This window comes from Rhyacophila brunnea, unplaced genomic scaffold (genome assembly GCF_057557595.1).
Source record: "Rhyacophila brunnea isolate RB1 unplaced genomic scaffold, BYU_Rbru_1.0 scaffold_9, whole genome shotgun sequence".
Taxonomy (NCBI): domain Eukaryota; kingdom Metazoa; phylum Arthropoda; class Insecta; order Trichoptera; family Rhyacophilidae; genus Rhyacophila; species Rhyacophila brunnea.
In genome coordinates, this window is record NW_028233361.1 from 3,776,390 (window position 1) to 3,798,538 (window position 22,149).

Consider the following 22,149-nt stretch of genomic DNA (forward strand, 5'->3'; position numbering starts at 1 on the left):
CTGTTTCACTTGGTTTCCAGCTTTGAAGTGCGACGGAGCGCGGCTCGACAGCCGAATTTGCATGTGAGCGGCGATGTGGGAAAATTGAAAATATCGGAAGGAGCGAAACTGAATATAGAGCAGTATTACGAGTAAAAGGTCGGGATATTAGGATGGTATTTGTTTTAGAATTTTAGACACATACGCACGAAACTATTTTTTCTCTGTATTTCAATGGAAAATCAATAATCCTCGAAACAAAACTAAGTATCCCAAATAAAGCGATGACCACTTTATTATTCAAACTGATTCAAGTCAAATCGGTGTTTCCCAGAGTGGGCGATCCACAGGGGGTGTTGAATATAAATTTTGGAGCGGTAGAAGTAAAAAAAAGCGCGAAAACTGTATAGTAAGTAATTATAGTAAATTCGTGGTGAATAGATACTTTTTTCAAAATAAATACACACACACGATGCAAGTTATACCGATATGCGCTCATGTCTGCCGAGCAGGTCTTAGCAAGCAAGTGTTGGAATGCGAGCGTGTCGGCAGGAATATGTGGATATTATTGCTTGTTTACAATACGATACTATGCATAGGCGAAATGTATGAAACATTTAAGATTGTTTCGGTAACTTTTTTCTGGAATATTTTGTAACCATAGTGAAAGTGCTTTAATTGTCCAATAAACAGATTGAGCATTTAAATGTGGAAGTGATACTAGAGATGGTTTGGCAAAGGGTTTAAACCAATACTGAATCGACAACGATGTGCATCCTACTATTTTTATTTTTTTCGACGAGACGAATTGTCTTACGACCGTGCTGATGGCATGGTAAAAGGTACAAGGTGTTTAACCGCTCTATGCTCCAAATTAATATTCAATCATTAAGTATCTGAAAATGACAGCGTCAGCAGTCATCTAGTTCAACAGCTACAAGAGTTAATACGAGTATAATAACATAACTACTAGAAGGACATAAGGGACATTTTGCGCGAAATTTGACGGAGAAATTCAACGTTTAGACGTTTATACAAGTGTGTTATTTCGTGAAGAAATTACAACTATTTATGGCCGTAAAACTTTTATAACTATCCTCTAATGTTGCAAATTGTCACTTTTTGGCTTGGAAATCTCGAAATCTTCGAGAAATTAAGGACAAATTCAAAAATTAATAATTAATAATTCATCGCTAGTCACCATCACTGGAAAGATGTAAACGGATTTCGACAGACACATGTAGTCAATTGGTAGCGCCCGCAAAAAATAATTCACTGTTGCGTGTACATTATTTATAACTCATGTAGTTTATGAATTGAGTTGAAACCAGGAGATTAAAATTCCCACAACTAAAATTGAATAAAATATAATAAGTCATACGAATAATATTCTTCTTAGGTAAGATATTGTTTAGTGATCTAAAGAAAATATATTGCTATCACTATATCCCTCTTTAATACTTGTTATATATAGCGATTTACGAAAAATAAAGTTTAAAATTAAACACATAATATAAAATATTGATAGAAAGCGGGAGTTATCAATAATTTGATTTAAAATTAGTGTTTTGATTTAAAAGCCTTGTAGAACCAGAAAAGATTGATGTTAGATGTTTATTATTGTAAAATGTTACTGATTTTGGGTTAGTACCTTAGGTATCAACCGAGTCATAGTATTTATACGAATATATTAAGACAGGGGCGAGGACTGGTATCTTGAGAAAAGTGAGGCAATACATGGGGTCCAATCACATACTTAGGGTCTCGTATGCGCGCACGAGGCACGTGGATTCAAGGAACCCTCCGGATATCACGACGAAAGACTGTTTGTCACTAAAGTTTGTATGACTTCTGTTTATTCAATACCAAACTGCAACCTCATGTATTCAGAAGATTGCCCGAAAGAAAGATCTACAACACGGTATGTCTTATTTTAGGTTGCTATATGCTTTGTGAAAAAAAAAATATTTTTAAATACTTAACCCGTTTGCTGTGGAAAATCTTAGTAAAACCTCCCTGTAGCTAGCAATTTTACAACTGAAAACCCTCAGAAGAGCGCGAAACATGCTAGGTCGGTGAACTTGGGGCAATATGATAATATGGCATGGCAGGTTTCTGATAACCAAACCTCCAAGTGCAGCGAAACGTAAAGTATGGAACACCTGTATTCATGCTGGGCATGCCTAATAAAATAAAATGTCCATGAAATCCAACAAGTTTAGGAAAGTGGTGTTGTTTTTGTCAACTTCTAGAGCGGTACCCTGTTTAATACCGCTTATCAAAATATCTTTTAAAAAATGTAGAATTAAAAAACAGGGTTTGATTGTTGATTTTTCGAATGGGAGGTACCTAACATGGACGATATGTTATTATTTTTGAGGCGTTAGACACAAAGCATCGGTGAATATAATAATAATTATTTTTGATTATGTTTTCGAGTGATAATGTGTATGAAGGGTGTGTGAAATGAACAACATTACTCTGAACAGCATGGATCCCAGTTAACGTTTCAACGCATGATGATGACAAATGATTCTTTTTATATTAATATTCATATTTGGTGGCACGAACAGGAAATATAGTTAATTTTATTTAGGCTTTGGTTTTAACACGCTCAGCCAAACAGTGATTAAAAAAATTGGCAACGTACCTATTTAATATTATTTAGATCGATATATTGAAAGAGTTTCTTTAAAATTATGTTAAAGAATTTTATCACAATTATATTATTGAAAATTTATTTCCGTTAAACCTTCCTGAAAGTACCAGTATATTTTTGACAGTTAAGTAACATATCAATAGACTTATATAACAAAAAAATATTAAGTCTAGCCTGGCCACACTGAGCTGAATTGCGGATACCGAAAAACGTTGCGATTTTCCTATGTTCCGTAACAAATATATTGATATAAACAACGCCACATTATTTGAATCACACAAACAAGACCGCTTTTAGCAGAAAATTATTTTCATACATATCTATTTATGAAAATATACAATAATATCGACTTCATTTTGTTCCGGATCATAGCCGCAAACGAGCAGTGTAAGCTCTCTATAATACTGAATAAACTTTGGAAACGCATCGTTTTTTCGCCAGTGTGGCCAAACCCTATGTATGTCAAATGTGTTCAATAAAATTATGTAATGAACTGTAGAATTACGTTAAAAAAAACTTGCTCAATTTGACGTATTGAAAACGTTTTATTTTGTTGTGACAAGTAAAAAAAAATCATTGCATTATTATCATAACAGTTTTACTGAGTAAATAATGACGTCCATTTTTCATGGAATATTGTAAAGCACTACATACGTTGATTACTATTCTTTTTGATAATACGTTGCCAATATATTTTTTTTAAATCCTGACGTGCCACCATCTTCCCTGATCGGTTTATCCTGAAGTTCCTCATTGGTCACTACTAGTTAGTAGTGAGCCAGTAGCTAGGATAGGGCTAGAGCCACTCGTTCCCTTACCGTACTGCTTGGTGCGAACCGGTACGGGTGGCGTATTGGCGCCCTCACCACGCTGGGACCTGGCTGCCAGCCACACGTAGTAGAGGGTGTTCGGGTAGAGCCCGCTCAGGGTGTAACTCTCCGAAATGGGGATTCGCCTAGTGGATAGACAAATAACAACAAATTAGTCTCAATATAAAGGTGGGTAGATATTTTACTACAGTTGGATTATCAACGAACAGCTATATTAAATAGTAAATTGCCTCACTATATTCCGATAAACTTAAGAAACCTTACGCCAGAAGCGAATGGTGGAGGTAGGCTGTTACGATCCGCCATAAATAGTGCACATTAAACGTTGATAGTCATAATACTCATAAGTATTTGTTTTTATTGAACTAAGACTAATTTAAGGATAGTGTTGTTTAGTTTCAAAAATCAATTAAACCCTGCCTAAACCAAATCATAATAGTTTTGCTATATTTTGGGCGATATGACAAAATTGTGCACACTTTTTCAGTCATACTTTGACTGACAACGTAAAGCGTTACACTATTTATGTCAGGTATTGACAGCCTACCTCCACCCTTCGCCACTGCCTTACACAATGGAGGTTTTTTAGGGGTTAGTAGTAATAGTTAGTAACAATGGGGTTACTAAGTGGTTCGTCCGTTTTTGAAGTGCTTCAATGGGAGAGCAATAGTAACTATTTTAAATGTCGATACAATACAAACAACACGATGATAAGACTGATGATATTAATATGAATCAGTGACCTGGTCACACACTAAACTAGTAGACACATGTTACTAGGTTATGCATTAAAGTTGCTCACCTGTGATGCTTCTCCTTGGCATACGTATCGTTCCAATAGAGTTCGTAGCTGACGATGTTTTCGCCCGAGTGTGTCGGTTTGCTCCACTGGAGAGTTACCGATGTTTCACCGATGTCGGCCGATCGCAGGTTAGACGGTTGCGAAGGGACACCTGTAGAAAATCATTGTCATATTATATGAAAGTCGGCGATTTAAATTGTAAACTTCGAAGAAAAGCGGATTTCGAAAAACTATGATGGAGGTGAATCATTGGCAATAACTTTAAGTCAGAGGTAAAGTATCGTTTGTGACAAATAGTTATAGATTGACAGATTGATATAATGACTTCAACAATAATTTCAATATATATTTAAAATAAAATTATCGTTGGAGGTTACTTGACGGATTTTGAATTTAAATTCTAACAGATCTATGTATTGCGTTATTTCACTTGGAATATGTTTATGTTACGGCATCTACGGGTATTGCGTATAGGTACTCACTAATGATAAATGTACGATTTACAAAGAATAAACAATTGTGTATGGAAGTACCAAATTGTACGGTATATAATTAGTAATTTAAACTAATAAGAACGCTATTAATGGAATCAAATTGAAAACATAATTAATATTAGGTGTTATATAAGAAAATATTATTTTCCGCAAGTACGATATTTTTCCACCAGGGTCAGATATAGCTAATGTTGTACACAGCTTTTTTGATATTATGTGTACTACAACGCTATCTATAAGAAAGAGTCTGTATGTAATATTGGAATAAAGTATTTACTAAAATATCCGGTTAAATTTAAATGAAAGCATATTATGATGATGTAAAATTACCTTGCTGCGTCTTAACCTGCACCGGAACGGACAGGGGACCAGGTCCGACAGACGTGAAGGCCTGGACTCTTATAGTATAAACAGTCAATGGCGTCAGTTCGCTAATTGTCGTTAATTGGTTATTGTCAACCTGGGTAAAGAAACAAAGTCAAAATGTAAAGGTACATAGGTACGTAGGTAGGTATACATGTATACGTTAGAAAAAAACGATATTGAATTGAGACCATGAATGATTGACAAAGTGAACATACCATTTGCGAGTTCCATGATTGCATCTGTAGTACGGGGTTAGTCGTAAAGTAAACTTTGTAGCCCTGAAAAGAAAACATATTAATATAATATAATATAGTAATATGATAATATTATATGTAAGTATATACTGATTTTTCAAAATTAAAAAAGTGAACATGTAGTAGAAATTGAACATAAACATTAAATCGGCATCCACTTGTAATGTATCCCTGTATCATCGTTGCATGTCAAAAGAAACCATTACACGTTGAACACCAATATCCGATGAAATTAGGTTTTCTACTTCAACTTGTTTTCTTAATTATTTACAAAGGAAATGTTAGTGTATAACCAATAATAATTGTCCATGACGCATGTATGATTCCTCTTATTCAGTGACCACACCCACGGACAAATGGTATGGGGGGAGGGGTTTTTCGAAAAAATATCTATAACAATTTATTAGGAGCAAGGTTTTAAACTCCAGATATTAAGTCTAGCGATGAACACCTGGTTTGCAGCTATGAGTTATTCCGATATGTCGCATTCACGAGTGGTTATCGTAGCAACAGAGCCAACCCTTTAAAAACGCTGTTCGACATTCAAATCATCCGGGTTACGATCCTCAGTCACGAGGTCCTGACGAAGAACTTTTATTCCATTCACTTTAATATTTAGATTTTTTTTCGTTTCGAGGGTGTTGCGTACCCGAAAACACCCCCTTGTGTGTGCCCCTGAGTGATCTTATAATAATGTACTTAATAGGTTGGTGGTTAAATATTTCTCAGAAGTGGTTTCAAATTATGTATGTTCAGTAATGGGTTATGTACACCAAAGATGCAATATGATTCATTAATACTGTAATGTCAACTGGGTGTAAGTTCATTAGCATACGTGTTGTCACTAAATCTGTGATGGATAACTTACCGTAACCTGTCCGTTAGGCGTCTCTGGTTCATCCCATTGAATGACCATGGTGCTGGAGCTTAGTGGCCTCACTTGTACGTTTCTTGGGGATGTTCCAGGTTCTGAGGAGGGTGGAAATATGTTATTACTCAAGTTACAAGCAAATATGTTTACGATTAATATTAAAGATTTAAAAATAGAATATATCTGAAAAAAGTAGGTACCTACACACTAGACATACAAATTAAAAAAACATTACAAATTAATTATTTCAGAAAAATGCGCGTTTTCAATCAATACAGTCATTTTTTTATGGCGAAAAAGGCTATAAAATAATGTTTTATTGTATTCACCTACATACTTAATAAAATATCTTTTAAACGATATCGAAATAGGTATGCATAAAGATTGTATATTCAAAAAGGAGTAAGTCACGATATTAAGTTGTCCAAAAGAGCAAATAGTCTTTTTTCCACTACTACTGTAAAATTATAGTAACTTCGTCATGGAACAACTCTTCCTGAAGATGACATTATAAACCTTATAAGCCTATAATTTTTCACCTAACTGTTCCTCACTCCTTTTTTGCTTAGCATATTATTAATATCAATTATATGTTTTGTGTTCACGTGTTATACAGATAGTATCAAAGCGCGGTTATATTTAAAGGTATAGGTATATATATATCTATATATTTTATAAGATACTGAATTTATACTAGACCAGAAAAAATAGACAATAGTTACATAAATACTTACAGAATTATTTATATTTAATGTTGTCGCACCACTCTGTATTCACCACGTGTGAAATTATTTTAATTTTATACGACACGTGTTTGAAACACGGTGAAGTACAAAGTGACACCAACAACATCAAAAGATTATCATGAAATTAATTTAGTAAAGTAAACGCTGAATTCATTAAAATTTTAAAAGACACTGAATTTTATTATCTCTCCAAAGATTTGTTACAGTTGTGTCAATATCTATTTAGTTTATTCAAGTTATAATCGTGTAATTATACATTTGTGTAATTTAACCAATCTTTAGAAGGACAATAATTATTATTCTTACTAGGTAATTTATTATTCAATTATATATTAGTAAGACGTGATTCTTCAACTAACTACTAACTCACTTAATTAACAAAACGTAAGCTAAAAGGTTTAACAATGCAAATTGTAATATATCACACATTTTTTGTACCTCTACGGTGGAGTTAAATAGTTCTAGTATATAAACTAAATCTAAGTGCTAGGTGAAGTAATAGTCATTAAAACATATTCAGAAATTACAACACTTGGACAGTATAACTATTATGTGGGGTATTTAATCACACGTGATGTAATAAACATCAAATTAAATTAAATCAATATTTCGTAAGACTCCACTATCAATAAGGTGTAATTAAAAAAACAACAAAAATGAGATAATAAAAACACAAAAAAATGTATTTTCAGCTAGTGATGTAATTTGAAAGAAGTAAAAAGATTTAGTCTAAAACAGAAATTCTAAAATCGCTAATAAAACTGTACTAAAAGGATCTATTTAGCGTATACATAAACAACATAATATAGAAATACACTTTGTGCAATTATCTCCATGCGTGCATATTTATGATATTATAAATAAGAAAATGTTGTAAACGACGTAATTTAAATTTTTAAAGCAATATTTTTTTAATTCAACAAGTATTAATACTAAATATTAAAGAATGTAGGATGTTTTAAAAATGGAAATAAACAATTTTAAAAAGCCCCACAAACATACTGATTGAAAAAATCTTAAAAAATGTTTCTGAGATTTTTCAAATTTATAATTTCAATATAAAAACTGAAAGTTTAAAAACTAGTTGTGTCTTCCTTTAATCACAATAAAGTCAAATTGATCAGCGCATCTAATCTATACACAAGACTGCTACCGGTAGCTATCGAAGGTAGTTTTTCATATGTTTGGAAGTATTATAATTGCTACAGTAAGTTTACCGTCTAAACCAATGATACTCAACCTTTTTTTTCTTCGGGCCAAATTCATATATTTGTAAAGTAACGCGGGCCGCATTACTACTGGTGTGACGAAAAAAATCATGAAACCCCCCCTTTTTTACAAAACATTTTTGAGATTTTAAAAATTATGCGTGTTTTTTAAATTAATCGTGTGCAATAGCAACACTCTTATACCAGATCTGATGTGGACCATAATGACAATCCTCTTCGGGTGTCACTATCTGTGCGTCAAAGTCGAAACGAATTTCAAGATGTACGAAATTCCTGATAATAAATGTGTTTCGGGCCGCACATAAAAGCTTAAAGGGCGCCGCAAGTTGAGTATCGCTGGTCTAAGCAGTCAAAACTGTCTATCTCGCTCTAAAATTTATCACACCCAAGAGAGGTGATGTTAAAACATGGTACTTATTGAAACAATTACAAGTAACTTATTGTAATTGTTACGATCAGTGCTAATACTTCGATACAAAACTACCTTCGATAGCTGCCGATAGCCGTCTTGTATATAGAATAGATGCGCAGGAACCATTTGGCTCCGCCGACTGGATGCTAGGACAACTGAGTGGCCGACCTCCAGGCGCCGCTATAATTAATGAAATTCGCAAATAAAAATGCGGGCGTTACGCCTTGAACCAGCAAGTCAAATAATGGACTGAGTGGGTAGAGATAAAGTATCTTCTCTATAAATACCTACAGTATGGCGAGAATTGCTGTTGCAAAAACTCACTTCCAATCTTTCACTGATGTTGTACAATACTATGAATAAATTGTGTGATATTCCGTAAATTGTAACAATGCATTTCAGATATTGCGTAATAACCTTTCAGTTCAATGCAATATTAGAATTTGTATTACAGATAGCTACTATTACTAGCTATTTTAGAATTACTTGTTTATTTGCTTGCCAAATTAGTACCTAATGTATTAATTTGAATTTTTTCACAAATTTCATTTATAAATGCGACGCCAAGATGTATATCATCCAGTTGTCCTGGTATCCAGTTGGCGGTGCTGAACCGTTGCATTCTTAGTTTAGGCGGTGGATTCAGGAAATATTTCATAAACTTTTTATAAAAAGCCCTGATTCGATGAATACACTGTTTATTTACAAAGTTTTATTGTTTTTAAAAACCACCAAGATCAGTATTGGCGATATTAAATAGAAATAAAGTCTTAGATAACTATTAGAATAATAACAAATGATTTTTATATATCCTAGGAATACCTCTTAAACTTAAACCGTGAATTTATATAATTACCTAATAAATTATTCAAAAGCCATAACATGTACCTACCACACAAAACAACTTAATTCACACAAGCACACAAACTATAACCTACATGTTTACTAGTTAATTACATATATGAGAAGAATATAATAGAATATATATTTAAATACTACAAGCAGGCATACTAAAATATAGATATACAAATAAAATAAGAAAAGCCACGAAAGCTCCATAAAGTTTACTCACTGGCGCCTCCATACGAGGAATCCACTGAAGTCCAAGAGATGAAAGAAGACAAGAAATATTTAGTCAGTATATTATTAGTCATGGAAGAACAAGACAGCATTACACAATTATATTGTATTAAATAAAACAATTTAATGTTAATAATATGAAATTATATCTGTTAATATATTGTTTGTACACGAGTAAATAAAACAAAACACAAAGAATGCTACAAATGATATTCAATATTATTATGATACAAATTTTTTTTTCGTTTTGTAAAATTTCAAAATAAAAAAATGTGCAGTTGAAATAATACAAAAAAAAACACCAATGTATTTATATTATTAAAGTTTTTTTTTAAATACACCACACTTTAATAATTATGTCCTTTAAATATTTTGAATTTCAATAGCATTTTAAGATTTTATGTCATTTATAAACTTCGTTGAAATTGATAATGACAAGCTTTTATAAAATGACCGTTAAAAATTCTGATGACATGATAAAGCTCCTACAAATTTGCGAAGACGCGGGTGAGATTAATATCTTACATTGTTTTTTTAAGAGAAAAACGAATTCAGTTGATTTAAAGAAAGAATGAATAAACTGAGTGATTCTTTTTAACCACGGAGAAAATGGTGCTACATAATAATATGTACCTACACAACTAATAGCATGTACCTATATGGATAAATACAATTATTTGTAATTTACTAAGTATTTAAAAATTTTGATCTTAATGTCATTGAAAACAATAAATATTGCATTATTAATTGAACTAGCGCATACGAATGGTTACGAAATAAAGTTAATGCAAATTTATATTTGAGTTACTTATATTGATAGTTGTATCGCCTACGAACTCATCGTCGGTACGGTTGATATTATAAATTATACCTAAACGATAATCGACCGTTCCGAAAAAACAGCTGTCAAAATAAATAACTCAGATATAGTAAAATCAACAAAAAAACAACTTTGTTTCAAAACCATAACAAATATTGCATTTTTAAGTAGATAGTGTTGATAATGACGTGAAATACACGATTTGAATCACGTAATGTACGAAATATTTTCAAAAGAGCATTTATTGTGAACATCAATCACATTACACGTGTCTTATTTTGTGGAAAAAGTGATATTTGAAAAATATAGGGACGTAATTGATTTTTATGTATATCTTAATTAAGTACCTAGGTGCATTAATTCCATGTTTGCTAATATAAATACAGAGGTGTTTATAAATAACGTATGTACAGATTTTTATGTACAACAGACTTATGGATAGTGAAAAAAATCGGTGCCAAAATCATAATCATTTCAAACGGCCATATCACAAAACAAATAACTTACATCAAGCGTTGGGACGTGGCGACAGCCCGTGAATAACAACCAATCAATCAGACGATTGAATATGCATGGAAAAGAATATCATCTCATCTCAAACACGATAAATAATAAAGTGGACAAATACAATAATCACAATGCAATGTTTTAGTAAAAGCGATGCTTCCCTTTGCGGGCAAACTGTTAGCATACAAATAATACTGCGCACATAAAATGAAACACACTGTAAGGTACATGTAAATAGTTACTATATTCATAACTATCAAATAGTTAATTAGAGTTGAACGATTAAATATAAAGCTTGACACAACACCTAAAACAAAGTTGGAACAATCATTTCGAGAGTAAAATGCATTTTTTTTTTTAAATTGGCTACTCAATATGATGTGTATGTTGACTCCCCACCAAAGGCGTTCACAGAACTGTTACCTACTTGAGACTTCCCGATCCACGAAAATCTTTAAATTAAAAAGCTTTGTTTAAAATAATAATACATTTGCACTGATTATAGTTTAAAAAACATCTAATAGATCCTACCAATACCAACACACTGGTTGGGAAATAATGAATCAATTTAATCAATAAATTTGTAACAAACAACATTCGCACCTTGAGTACTTTAAAGTATTAACTCAAAAAGTATCGTTTTGAGATATCAACGTTTGAAGTTACAAATTATTTATATCTATAATATTGCGGTAAGTTTAAGAAATTCGTATGAGATTAATACTTTAGTATATCTACCAAATGCACCAAAATATACATCACATTGATGCATTACGATAGCACCAAAAATATACATCACATTAATGCATTACCATAGTATATCTCAATAAATCAAAGCAGTCAACTTCTTAAAATATTTTCAAAATACTTTAGTGAAGTAACTCAATTACAACGCATTTCACATTTTGTTTGAGTTACTACGTAAAAGCAACAAATGAAACTACATTATTAACTAGAAAATGATAATTTTTGACTTAATACACCGAAGTACTTATGGTGCGACGCGAATGAATTTGTAAGATGCGAGGTTAACGTAAGCGACCAAGGCGCAGTTTTAACTACTATACTACAACGGGCGCTAAAATACAAGGCTTTTTCCCAACGTTACATTAGCCACATCAAGGTTAGTAATTGCGATACGATTCCATATTAAGAAACCGGTTATCGTTAAGTATATTCATTTCCGGTTATTGTTAAACGGAATATTCTGTCGGTCAATTCCGTTGATACTAAACGTAGGAAGTAATGCAGAGAAATTAAATAGTTACGCCATTTTTTCAGCTCAGTGCCTGAGGGATTGTTTCTAATCCTGAAGTTCTAAAAAAAATAATTTATACGTGATATAAAAATATCTGTCTACGTGGTCGCAGCCATGAAATAACCCAGATCAGAACTATTACCTCGCGTCAGGCTTATCGGGCACCATTGGTGAGGGGTGCGAGACTAGTGAATGCGTTCCTCAGAAACGTACTTACATTTTCAATGTTGTTTTTAAAAATATATTTTATTGTTTAACAATGTTGATGTTTTAATTTTTTTTTCTCATCTGAGGGTAATGTTTGCTATGTATTTTTATTTAATTTGTTTGATTAGAACCAGTTTTTTTTTATTTAAATCTCATGTTGTCAACGTTCTGAATTCTGAACTATACAATGTTTTGTTTTTTTAAATAATAATTTTTTTTTTTTTGTGATTTTCTTGATTGATTTTCTCTTCTAGAAGGGGATCCGTCGATCAGGTCCTCACTCCTATTCTGTTAAATAACTTTACAATTTTGCCTAGCTCTTCCGTCTTACCCACCGCCAGGACACCCTTCAATTCGTCGACATTTTCATAGATATCTGCAATTCGCAGCTGTACTCTGTGAACTTCATATTTGGGGCATTGCAGTGCTATATGTACAATGTCCTCTAAAACATGACATTCATCGCAGAGCTGCGATTCGCTTCTTCCCATGAGGACACCAAATCTTTTGCCCATGGTGTGCCCTGTTCTTAGCCTCAGTATTAACTTAAGCTCATTCCTCGTCAAAGAAGACTCTACAAACCAGGGCACCTCTCGTGGTGTTGGTAGAATCGACTTACTCCATTTCCCCTTTTCTAATGATGCCCTATGGTGAAAATCTATCCACATACTATGGCACATTTTCTTTATAGCCTCATTCCAGTCCAGGTTTTATGGTATCCACTGATATGGTACCCCTGAATGGCCGGCTACCTTTGCCAGATCATCTGCCCTTTCATTTCCCTCAATGCCCATGTGCGATGGGATCCATTGAAGGCATAGATCTCCTCCTCTATTTTTCTTGGCGTCGATCTGGTCAAGGATGTGGTATGCTATGGTTTTACTGTTATGTGAGCGAGTTGCTGCAGCAAGATGTTGTAAAGCGCTTTTGGAGTCTGTTAAAATGACAGCGGATTGCGCCGAGAAATCATCGCTGTTAACGTTATTAATAAGACAGACGCCAGTCTAATATGAGGATAATTTAATATCAGAAAAAAAACATGTATAAGTACATGAATAAAAAGTTTTATTTTTTCTTTAGAATGTAAAGCACAAAACAAAATACGATAACAAAGGTGGATAGGTCGACGTATTTAGACAAACTACAATAGTATGGAATCCTTTGGATGCGGCATTTAAAGAAAATTAAACAGAACGTAGGGCAACATTCCGTGGAGAGAAAAAAAAGTGTAATTGCTTTGCATATTCAAGATTAAAGATGGAGTTAAAAAATAATATGAAACAATTGTACCGTCGGTGTTTCATTGTATGGCGACAGTACACAATCGAAATCACGCTGTATATTAATTACCATCGTCGAGAAATGAAAGCATTTTTCGCTTCGGAAATATTTTCGATAAATATTCCTCCAGGTAAAAACTGGGCGAAAGGCTGTGTTCGTTAGTAGTCTTCTACAGTTGCAAGTCAAATATTTCACATGCAAAACAGAACAAAAAGTGTAGATTTTTTTTAAATTTATCACGAACGTTCCGATGATACAAAATATTATATAATATACGGATGTTAACAATGAATGCACTGTTTCGATGGAAAACATACATACATTAAACAAAATAACAATGAATTCATACCTAAAGCTTTGTCATAAAAGTTTGAGTAAAGGACATACTTATTGTAAATAATATAATTTGATGGAACATATTATAATAATTTTATTATTGGTGTGCTAAAAATAAGCTGTGCACTCAAAAACTCGCCTACACAGACGTTAATAATGATAACACATTATATATATCAAATTTATTTATGTATATAGAATATAAAATGTAGGTTATAAAATCTAGAATTAATATCGACTATGACGCGAGAGTAAGCATTTCTTTTAACCCCAAAAACTTGTCAAAATACTAATATAGTTTAATGTGTCTGAATGCCGCATTATTTTTTACCGAGCGAATTTCAAAGGACCGACACAACTGAACATATCAGCTTCAATATTCAATTCATGGAAAATATTTAAAACGTAATTCAGAAACAGGATATAAGTATCTCTGAAATTTGAATACATTTTAGTTCAATAATAAGAGAATAAGTACAGCAAAGAAGCGTTGAACTAAACGATGGTCGAAGCTTTTCATTGCAGAGATAAAAGTTAACACACCAAAATAAATACGCCATGACTCAGACGAAACATTCTTTTAACCAGCTTTCAACAGTAAAATCATCAAATAAACTCTTAACTGTAGTCAAAACACTTACACATTCCACTGAAATTTTTGAAGCGTTGAAAATATTCACAAGTTAGTTTTTTGTTTGCATTAGTACTGCCATCATGCATTTCACAATCAATGCGAATTTACAAATTGGCATTTCCAAATAACCAATATAATAATCAATAAGTTATATATTAGTACATAATAGCGGTAATTAATGATATTCGAAAGCATGTCAGAAGAGTAAAAGCATAAAATTTAAGACAAGCAAAAGCCAATCGTATTTTCAGAGAAAATATACATCAACAGTTTTTTTAAGTAAATCGAATAAAATTATAACCAAAGAAAAATACAGAATAGATCATTGAAGATAAACCTGTAAATCGATAATGAAATTCATCAAATACTTCTATTGGATATATCACATTATATAATTCCCAAAATCGAGTTATTATCATTTGTTACCAAATAATATATTATTTGTAAGACATAATTATATTTAAAATGTTAATAGTATTCATACCACGAATCTTAAAATTGTGGAGTTCAAAAGAAAACATCAATTCCTTATTGTAAAAAATATAAATATTTCTACTGGTAATTTAAGGATACCCAAATAAAAACAAAGTCGATTCAACAATACGATATAGGTAGATCAAACGGTTTAAGGAAGTATTTACAAAGTCACGAAGCATTAACAATATGGTAAATTATCAAATACGAAAAATTGATGCACATGTTAATTATTAATGCAGTTGTTATTTTTTTGTTTATTATGTTTATAAGTCTTTCTGTATGGCAATTACAATTAATATAAAATTTACATACGTTTTCTCCAGCTTTATCCTCGTCCAATGAATTTTCATTGAACACATTTCTTTCAACTTTAACACTAATAATTATTACTTAAGTACTATTATAATGCTCCCACCAATGTCATCCGTAACTCTCCCAATATCATAATAAATGCCATGTTAGATGATACTGTACATCGTGCAGTTGATCTAGTAAGGGTAATCTATTTTTATTAAGTTTACGAATTCATTAATTGAATTACCTATTGGAATTAGTTTCCTTGTGTGTATTAACATTAGTATAAAACTGTGCTAAATTTCTTTTCATTAGTATTTTCATGTTTATTGAAAAATCTCTACTGCGTTTTATTATAATCTTTGTATACTCTGCATATTACTGTGTATTGTAGCACTTAAGTCATAATAAATGAACAATAAAATATTTTAATAAAACCAGATATACGGCATACGGAAAACTAACAATATTTTATAATTTTAGCTGATTTGTTACTTTGTCAAAATCCGACCGTTAGAATGAAAAGTTTTATAGAAATGCTTACAAATTTAATTTAGCGTGTAAAGCTTCACTGGCTAATAATAATACTGAATTATATTTATGCGAAAGACCCAGGCTTAGGATATTATTTTAATGTCCTTAAAAATGCAGACGTAAAATAACATTGAAAAGTTACGAGGACATGGCCAGTGGTGGCGTATCTCAGAGCACTGGCAGGATACCAGCGCCGTCACAGATTATATTAATATGTTCTCAAAAAGCTGCCTCGCCTATCTATCTACGAAAACTTTCAAACGGCGCTCCTGGTTTAGTTTAAAACAGCGAAAATGCTTCTCGAGTTCGCGAAACTTTTATTTTATTTTTTCGAGCAAAAATAGGGAAGCGGTATGAAATAGTTGCTGTAATAGGATTCCGCGCCGAAATTAAAATACTACAGTGAATTTCGAAAGGACATTTAAAAATACTTTAAATAAAATACAAAGCCGATTTAGATTATATGTGTTTATTTGTGATTTTATTTATTTCATATACAACTCAGTATATAAAATATTAGGACCGGAAGGTGAGTAGAGCACAGTATATGAAGTGATATATATTATATAAATAGTGGGCAAATGGTTGGCAAGAGCCTCAATGAAATGCACTAATGCCAATAGGTACATTTCTATAAAGTGTTGAGATGCTACTCTACAGATGGCCAACAAATCTTATCTCTAGCCTCCACGCGGCGACAGTGTGTCTTGTGACAGTATAACTCATCTGCAGCTAATAGAGAAGGGTGAAAGGCGAAACTCTGGCGCCTTAAAACGAGAGACCCCTTGGCTACGGGATGGAAAACCCAGACAGAAAACCACACATCAACCCGTTTGGACAGCGTGGTGTGTTATGTCCAAATACCCCCATGGAACAAAAACAAAAATCTCGGACCTTATTCTCCGGAGGCCAACCTGACACTGATCACGGCAGCAATCAGCAAGGGAAGGCATAGGGTGCTAAGAAACCCCGGAAAGACGGTAACGGCTACCTACCAATACCATTGCCACATATAACGCGAGAACATTATCCAGCAACGCCAAACTTATAGAGCTCGAAGAAGAACTCGAAAAAATCCATTGGGATGTTGTCGGGCTCAGCGAGGTAAGACGTCAAGGAGACGATAACGCCAATCTCCACAGCGGACATGTACTCTGTTATAATAGGACTAAGACCGGACGCACAAGCGGTGTCGGATTTTTAATCCACAGACTCTGGAAAGATCGCATAGTTAAATTTGATTTCTCCTCACATAGAGTAGCAAGTTTGACACTTTTTGACACTGACACAGCTTAGCAAAATATACCAGATTCTGCTTTTGCAAGTTTATGCGCCCACTCAAAACTCACCTGATGAAGAAGTGGAGGAGCTATATGAAGAAATCAGTACGTTGAAAAATAAACGGAAATTTCACTTCACTATGATCATGGGAGACTTTAATGCACGAATCGGATCCCAACACCAGGATGATGTAGCGGTCGGGCACTTCGGACATGGCACCAGGGATGGCCAAGGAGACATGTTAGTGGAGTTTGCGGAAAACCACAATCTATACATCATGAACTCATTCTTCAAAAAGAAGCCTTCCCGAAAATGGACATAGCGAAGCCCAGCAAAACGAACCAGCGAAATCGACTACATCCTCACCGACAAGAAAGATATTTTTCTAGACTGCAGTCATTAACAGATTTAATACTGGCAGCGACCACCGAATGGTAAGGTGTAAAGTACGATTTAACATCAAACGTGACAGATCCAAACTAATGCAGAAGCCCAGAGTCCGCAGAGGCTTGAGAAGCAGAGTCCAATTCCAACAAGAGCTGGGGAACAGGCTAACGGCTTTTCAGGCTGAAAATGACCCCATCTCCCTACAAAACACCGAGGCAATCACAAAAATCATTATAGAATCTACGGAAGAGACAGTTGCTCCTGTGGTTGAACGAGTAAGCAAACTTTCAAAGGAAACGTTGGATCTTATGAAGCTGCGTAGGAGTACGAAAAGCGAGCAACAAGTTGCAAATGATCTCGAGTACTCTACGCTGTGCAAAACTCTACGTAAAACATACGAGAAGATTTTCGTAAGTTCAATATGAACCTTGTAGAATCAATTGTTGCGTCAGGAAAGAGCTTACATAAGAACAAGCAGCATCTGTCAATAGGGAGACGGCAAATCACGACACTAAAAACGCAAGATGGAAGTATCGTGCGTAACTGGGATCATCTACTGGACACTGTTGTAGAGTTTTACAGCGCTCTATACAAAGATGACACTGACATCAATTCAGATCTTCTCTTCCCGAGGTTACTAGCACAAAGGTGGAATATGCTATAATGTGCATGAAGACTGGGAAAGCCCCGGGAGAAGATGGGCTGACTATCGATGTTCTCAAACGGGCCGGGAGGACGGTGAGCGAAGTGCTTGCAAGTCTGTTCACGTCTTGTCTGCACGAAGAGAACATCCCAGAGTCATGGAAAAATGCCTCCATTATTATTCTCTATAAGAAAGGAGACACTGAAGATCTGAAAAACTATCGACCAATTAGTCTACTGCCAATTCTGTATAAGGTTTTCACGAAAATACTCTCAAACCGTCTCGAAACAGTTCTAGACGAGAACCAACCAAGAGAGCAAGCCGGAATCAGATGAGGCTACAGTACTATGGATCATATACAGGTCGTCAGGGAAATCATAAAGCGCTACCAGGAATACAAACTGCCATTATATCTTGGTTTTATACACTATGAAAAGGCGTTTGATTCCATCAAAAAATTCTCAATTATAGACGCCCTTAGCAACCAAGGAATTTCCAGACATTACATAAACACATTGAACAGTATATACAGTGATGCCACAGCATGCGTGAAACTCCACAAACGGTCGTGTAAATTTCCTATTAACAAAGGTGTCCGGCAAGGTGATACCATTTCACCTAAACTATTCACCGCTACTCTTGAGGACTTATTTAGTTGTATGTTTAAAATGTGTTCCAATTAATGGGGAGCACCTCAGTCACCTGCGCTTTGCAGATGATATTGTTATACTCTCACAAGACCCGAAAGACCTCAAAGGTAGAATGCAAGAACTCGCGGATGTCAGTCAAACGGTCGGTCGATAAATGTCTCAAAGACAAAAGTGATGAGGAACTGTTTTTCGGACACTGCGATTATCTGTATTTCTGGCACCCTATTCGAGCAAGTCAGCAGCTACGTCTATCTCGGAGAGCAGGTGTCCATAGACGGAAGCATGCACGATGAAATTGCTCGAAGAACAAAGCTGGGATGGAGTGCTTTCGGACGTCTGAATAGTATCTTCAAGAGTGACCTACCATTATGTCTTAAGCGTAGGGTGTTCAACCAATGTGTGCTACTCGTGCTCACGTATGGCTGCGAGACGTGGACCCTCGACACGAGAGATGTCCAAAGGCTAAGAGTCACACAGCGAGGCATGAAGAGGTGTATGTTGGGCATCACGCGAAAGGACCGTAAGAGAAACGAATGGGTTAGGAAGCAGACAAGAGTACGCGATGTAATAGACGTTGCCAAACAGCTGAAATGGAGATGGGCGAGGCACATCGCTAGCCGAAAAGATGGCCGCTGGACAAATGCCGTCATCCAGTGGTACCCAAGGGGCACGAAACGGCCACAGGGTCGCCCTAAAAGCCGCTGGATTGACGAACTGGTATTGTTCGGCGGAAATACGTGGCAGCGAACGACACAGGACCGAGAGAGTTGTAGAAAGCTTGGGGAGGCCTTCATCCAGCAGTGGATTGACCCCAGCTGATGAGCTGATGATGATGATGATGATGATGATATTATATAAATAGATAATACAAGAACAAGCAATCTTAATTCGAATTAATTTAGAAGTTGTAATTTAAAAATACGAAAAATCTCCACAAAAAGACAACTTGTGATTCCTCGTTAGTCTATAGAAGTTTTGCTTTGTTTAAAAAGGGTGATAAACAAAATATGAAAACTATTAAATTATACCTGGAATAATAGACACTGCATCTAAAGATTAAAAGGGTATTCGTAAACAATATAAATGAATTGTATGAATGTCATAGTGAGTGTGAAAAAAATATTTCCATCTGCCGTGTAATAAAGGTGTAAACTGGAAATCCGCATTCATGTTCTTAAACAATTTTTGTAATGTTCTGCTAAAATGTACACACAACATTTTATATTGATTGCAGTTAAAAAGAAAATTTCACCTACATTGCGATACGGGTGGATGTTGTTAATGTGACTTATTATGCGTGTCCACTTTATTATAAAGATTTTACATGTAATGCAGTGTCTATTAGTAAGTCAATGTCAACTGGCTAAATATTAAACAACAATAACTCCAGTAAGTAGGGTAAGGAAAGGTAGTATTTTGAGTATATGTAAAAAATGAACACTTTAAAATAAAAAGTTTTAATGAATAGAAGAAAATATTGATAAAGTTATTTGTTTAAAAGTAATATTAAACTTATTAATGTATCATCAATGGCTAATTAATTTGGCAATAGGATATTTATTTGGCAATAGGGGGTTAGGTAATTTGGCACTATGATCAAGCATACAAATATTTAAAATATTATTTCGTTTATAACTACTTTTCATCATTATCCGAATTCATGGATCCACTGCACTTATCACACATGAAAATATCTTCTTCTGTGGACTCGTCTTGGCAGCGTACATGATAAGGAACATAGCAAAACGAACACTGAAATTCTTTCTGACATCTGAGAGATACTGGGTATGAAAAATCTTAACCATTCTTCAAACAGTTAAGCATTTTATTAGAATTAGGCAATTTTTTTTTTGTTATGGTGAAAAAAAAACCAAATGTATGTAGTATAAACATGATAGGTAATTTGGCAATAGTCTTATTTAACTCAATTGTGATGAAATATCATTAAATATGTCGTAATACATATCAAGGTATTTTATACTATTTAGAAATTAAATAAAATCGATAAAATTTTACCTTTGAAAAATTATTATAACGAGCACTAATAATTTTGAAGTTAAAAAGTTATTATTTTCACACTATTAGCTAAGCAATCACAGCAAAACACTAAATGTTACATTCAAAATATTTTCACAACAAAAAACTACGTTTATTTCTTAATCACACTAGTATAAATTGATTTTAGTTGTAAAAGTCATGACATTACAGTAAATTAAATAAAACACGTCACCTCGAAATCAACAAAACACGTATGTTTCAACAAGAGAAACGCTTTACTGTTTTGTACCAGCGAAGATGCGTATGATAATCGTCGCCTGTAAATTATTTTAATATTATCAGATATTTTTCCATCTATCGGTGAGTCTTTGAAGCATATAAAGCGATAGGTTATTTAGAAGTCATTTTTTCAAAAACTACTGCCAAATTACCTATACTGCCAAAATACCTTACCTTACCCTATCTTCTTAATCAGACATTAGTTTTTTGTTTGTTTTAGTATGCACGACGTTAATAGTTTAATTCAAACGGCATGCTATGAAAACTTAGTGCCTGTTATTTTGGAGTAAGTAGTAGGTACTATAAAAAAACATTTTGTTTCCTGGAATAAATGAATTTGAAAGTATAAACCTCCAGGTGGCAGCGCTGAAAAATAGTATGAAATATATTGTTAAAATGCGATGGATAACGACAATGAATGCATGATTCTTACCGGTTTCGCCGGTGGTGACGACGGCAGGTGTGCTGGGCGGCCCCCTACCTATATTGTTTACCGCTATAACGAACAGCTCGTACTCAGTGTAGGGCGACAGGTTCCTCACCGAGTAATACATCGTGATGATGCCGGATATCTCGCTGTAAGCCTGCAAAGGATAACAAAGCCAGAGAAAGTCAATATCGGTCGGAAATTAGGACTATTTAAGGAGTTAAAAAGGATGCAACCAAACGGAAACAAGGTTCAGTAATTAACAGTTCACCGCAGAGCACTTATTCGTGCGCCGCAGTACGTGAAGCATGAGTTCGTGTAACATTTAATCAAATGACGAGTTCTTCGTTGAACATTTCACCGTGGAGTATATTTTTGTACGTATGCTAGAACATGTGGTGAATTTCATGAGAT

At 34.1% G+C, this 22,149-nt stretch overlaps 1 protein-coding gene across 2 annotated transcripts in view; it reads right to left on the minus strand.

The window, feature by feature from the left end:
* The window catches only part of Lar (tyrosine-protein phosphatase Lar), a 712,977-nt gene that overhangs the window by 24,866 nt on the left and 665,962 nt on the right, over positions 1 to 22,149 (minus strand). The window contains exons 11-17 of one of the 2 annotated variants that reach the window (XM_085959966.1): positions 21,742 to 21,892; positions 9,715 to 9,738; positions 6,253 to 6,353; positions 5,346 to 5,408; positions 5,095 to 5,224; positions 4,271 to 4,421; positions 3,457 to 3,593 (exon numbers count right to left, since the gene is read on the minus strand). In XM_085959966.1, the coding sequence (XP_085816092.1) occupies positions 3,457 to 3,593; positions 4,271 to 4,421; positions 5,095 to 5,224; positions 5,346 to 5,408; positions 6,253 to 6,353; positions 9,715 to 9,738; positions 21,742 to 21,892 (757 nt within the window). The remainder of the gene's footprint in view (positions 1 to 3,456; positions 3,594 to 4,270; positions 4,422 to 5,094; positions 5,225 to 5,345; positions 5,409 to 6,252; positions 6,354 to 9,714; positions 9,739 to 21,741; positions 21,893 to 22,149) is intronic. The other variant, XM_085959967.1, reaches the window with a different exon arrangement.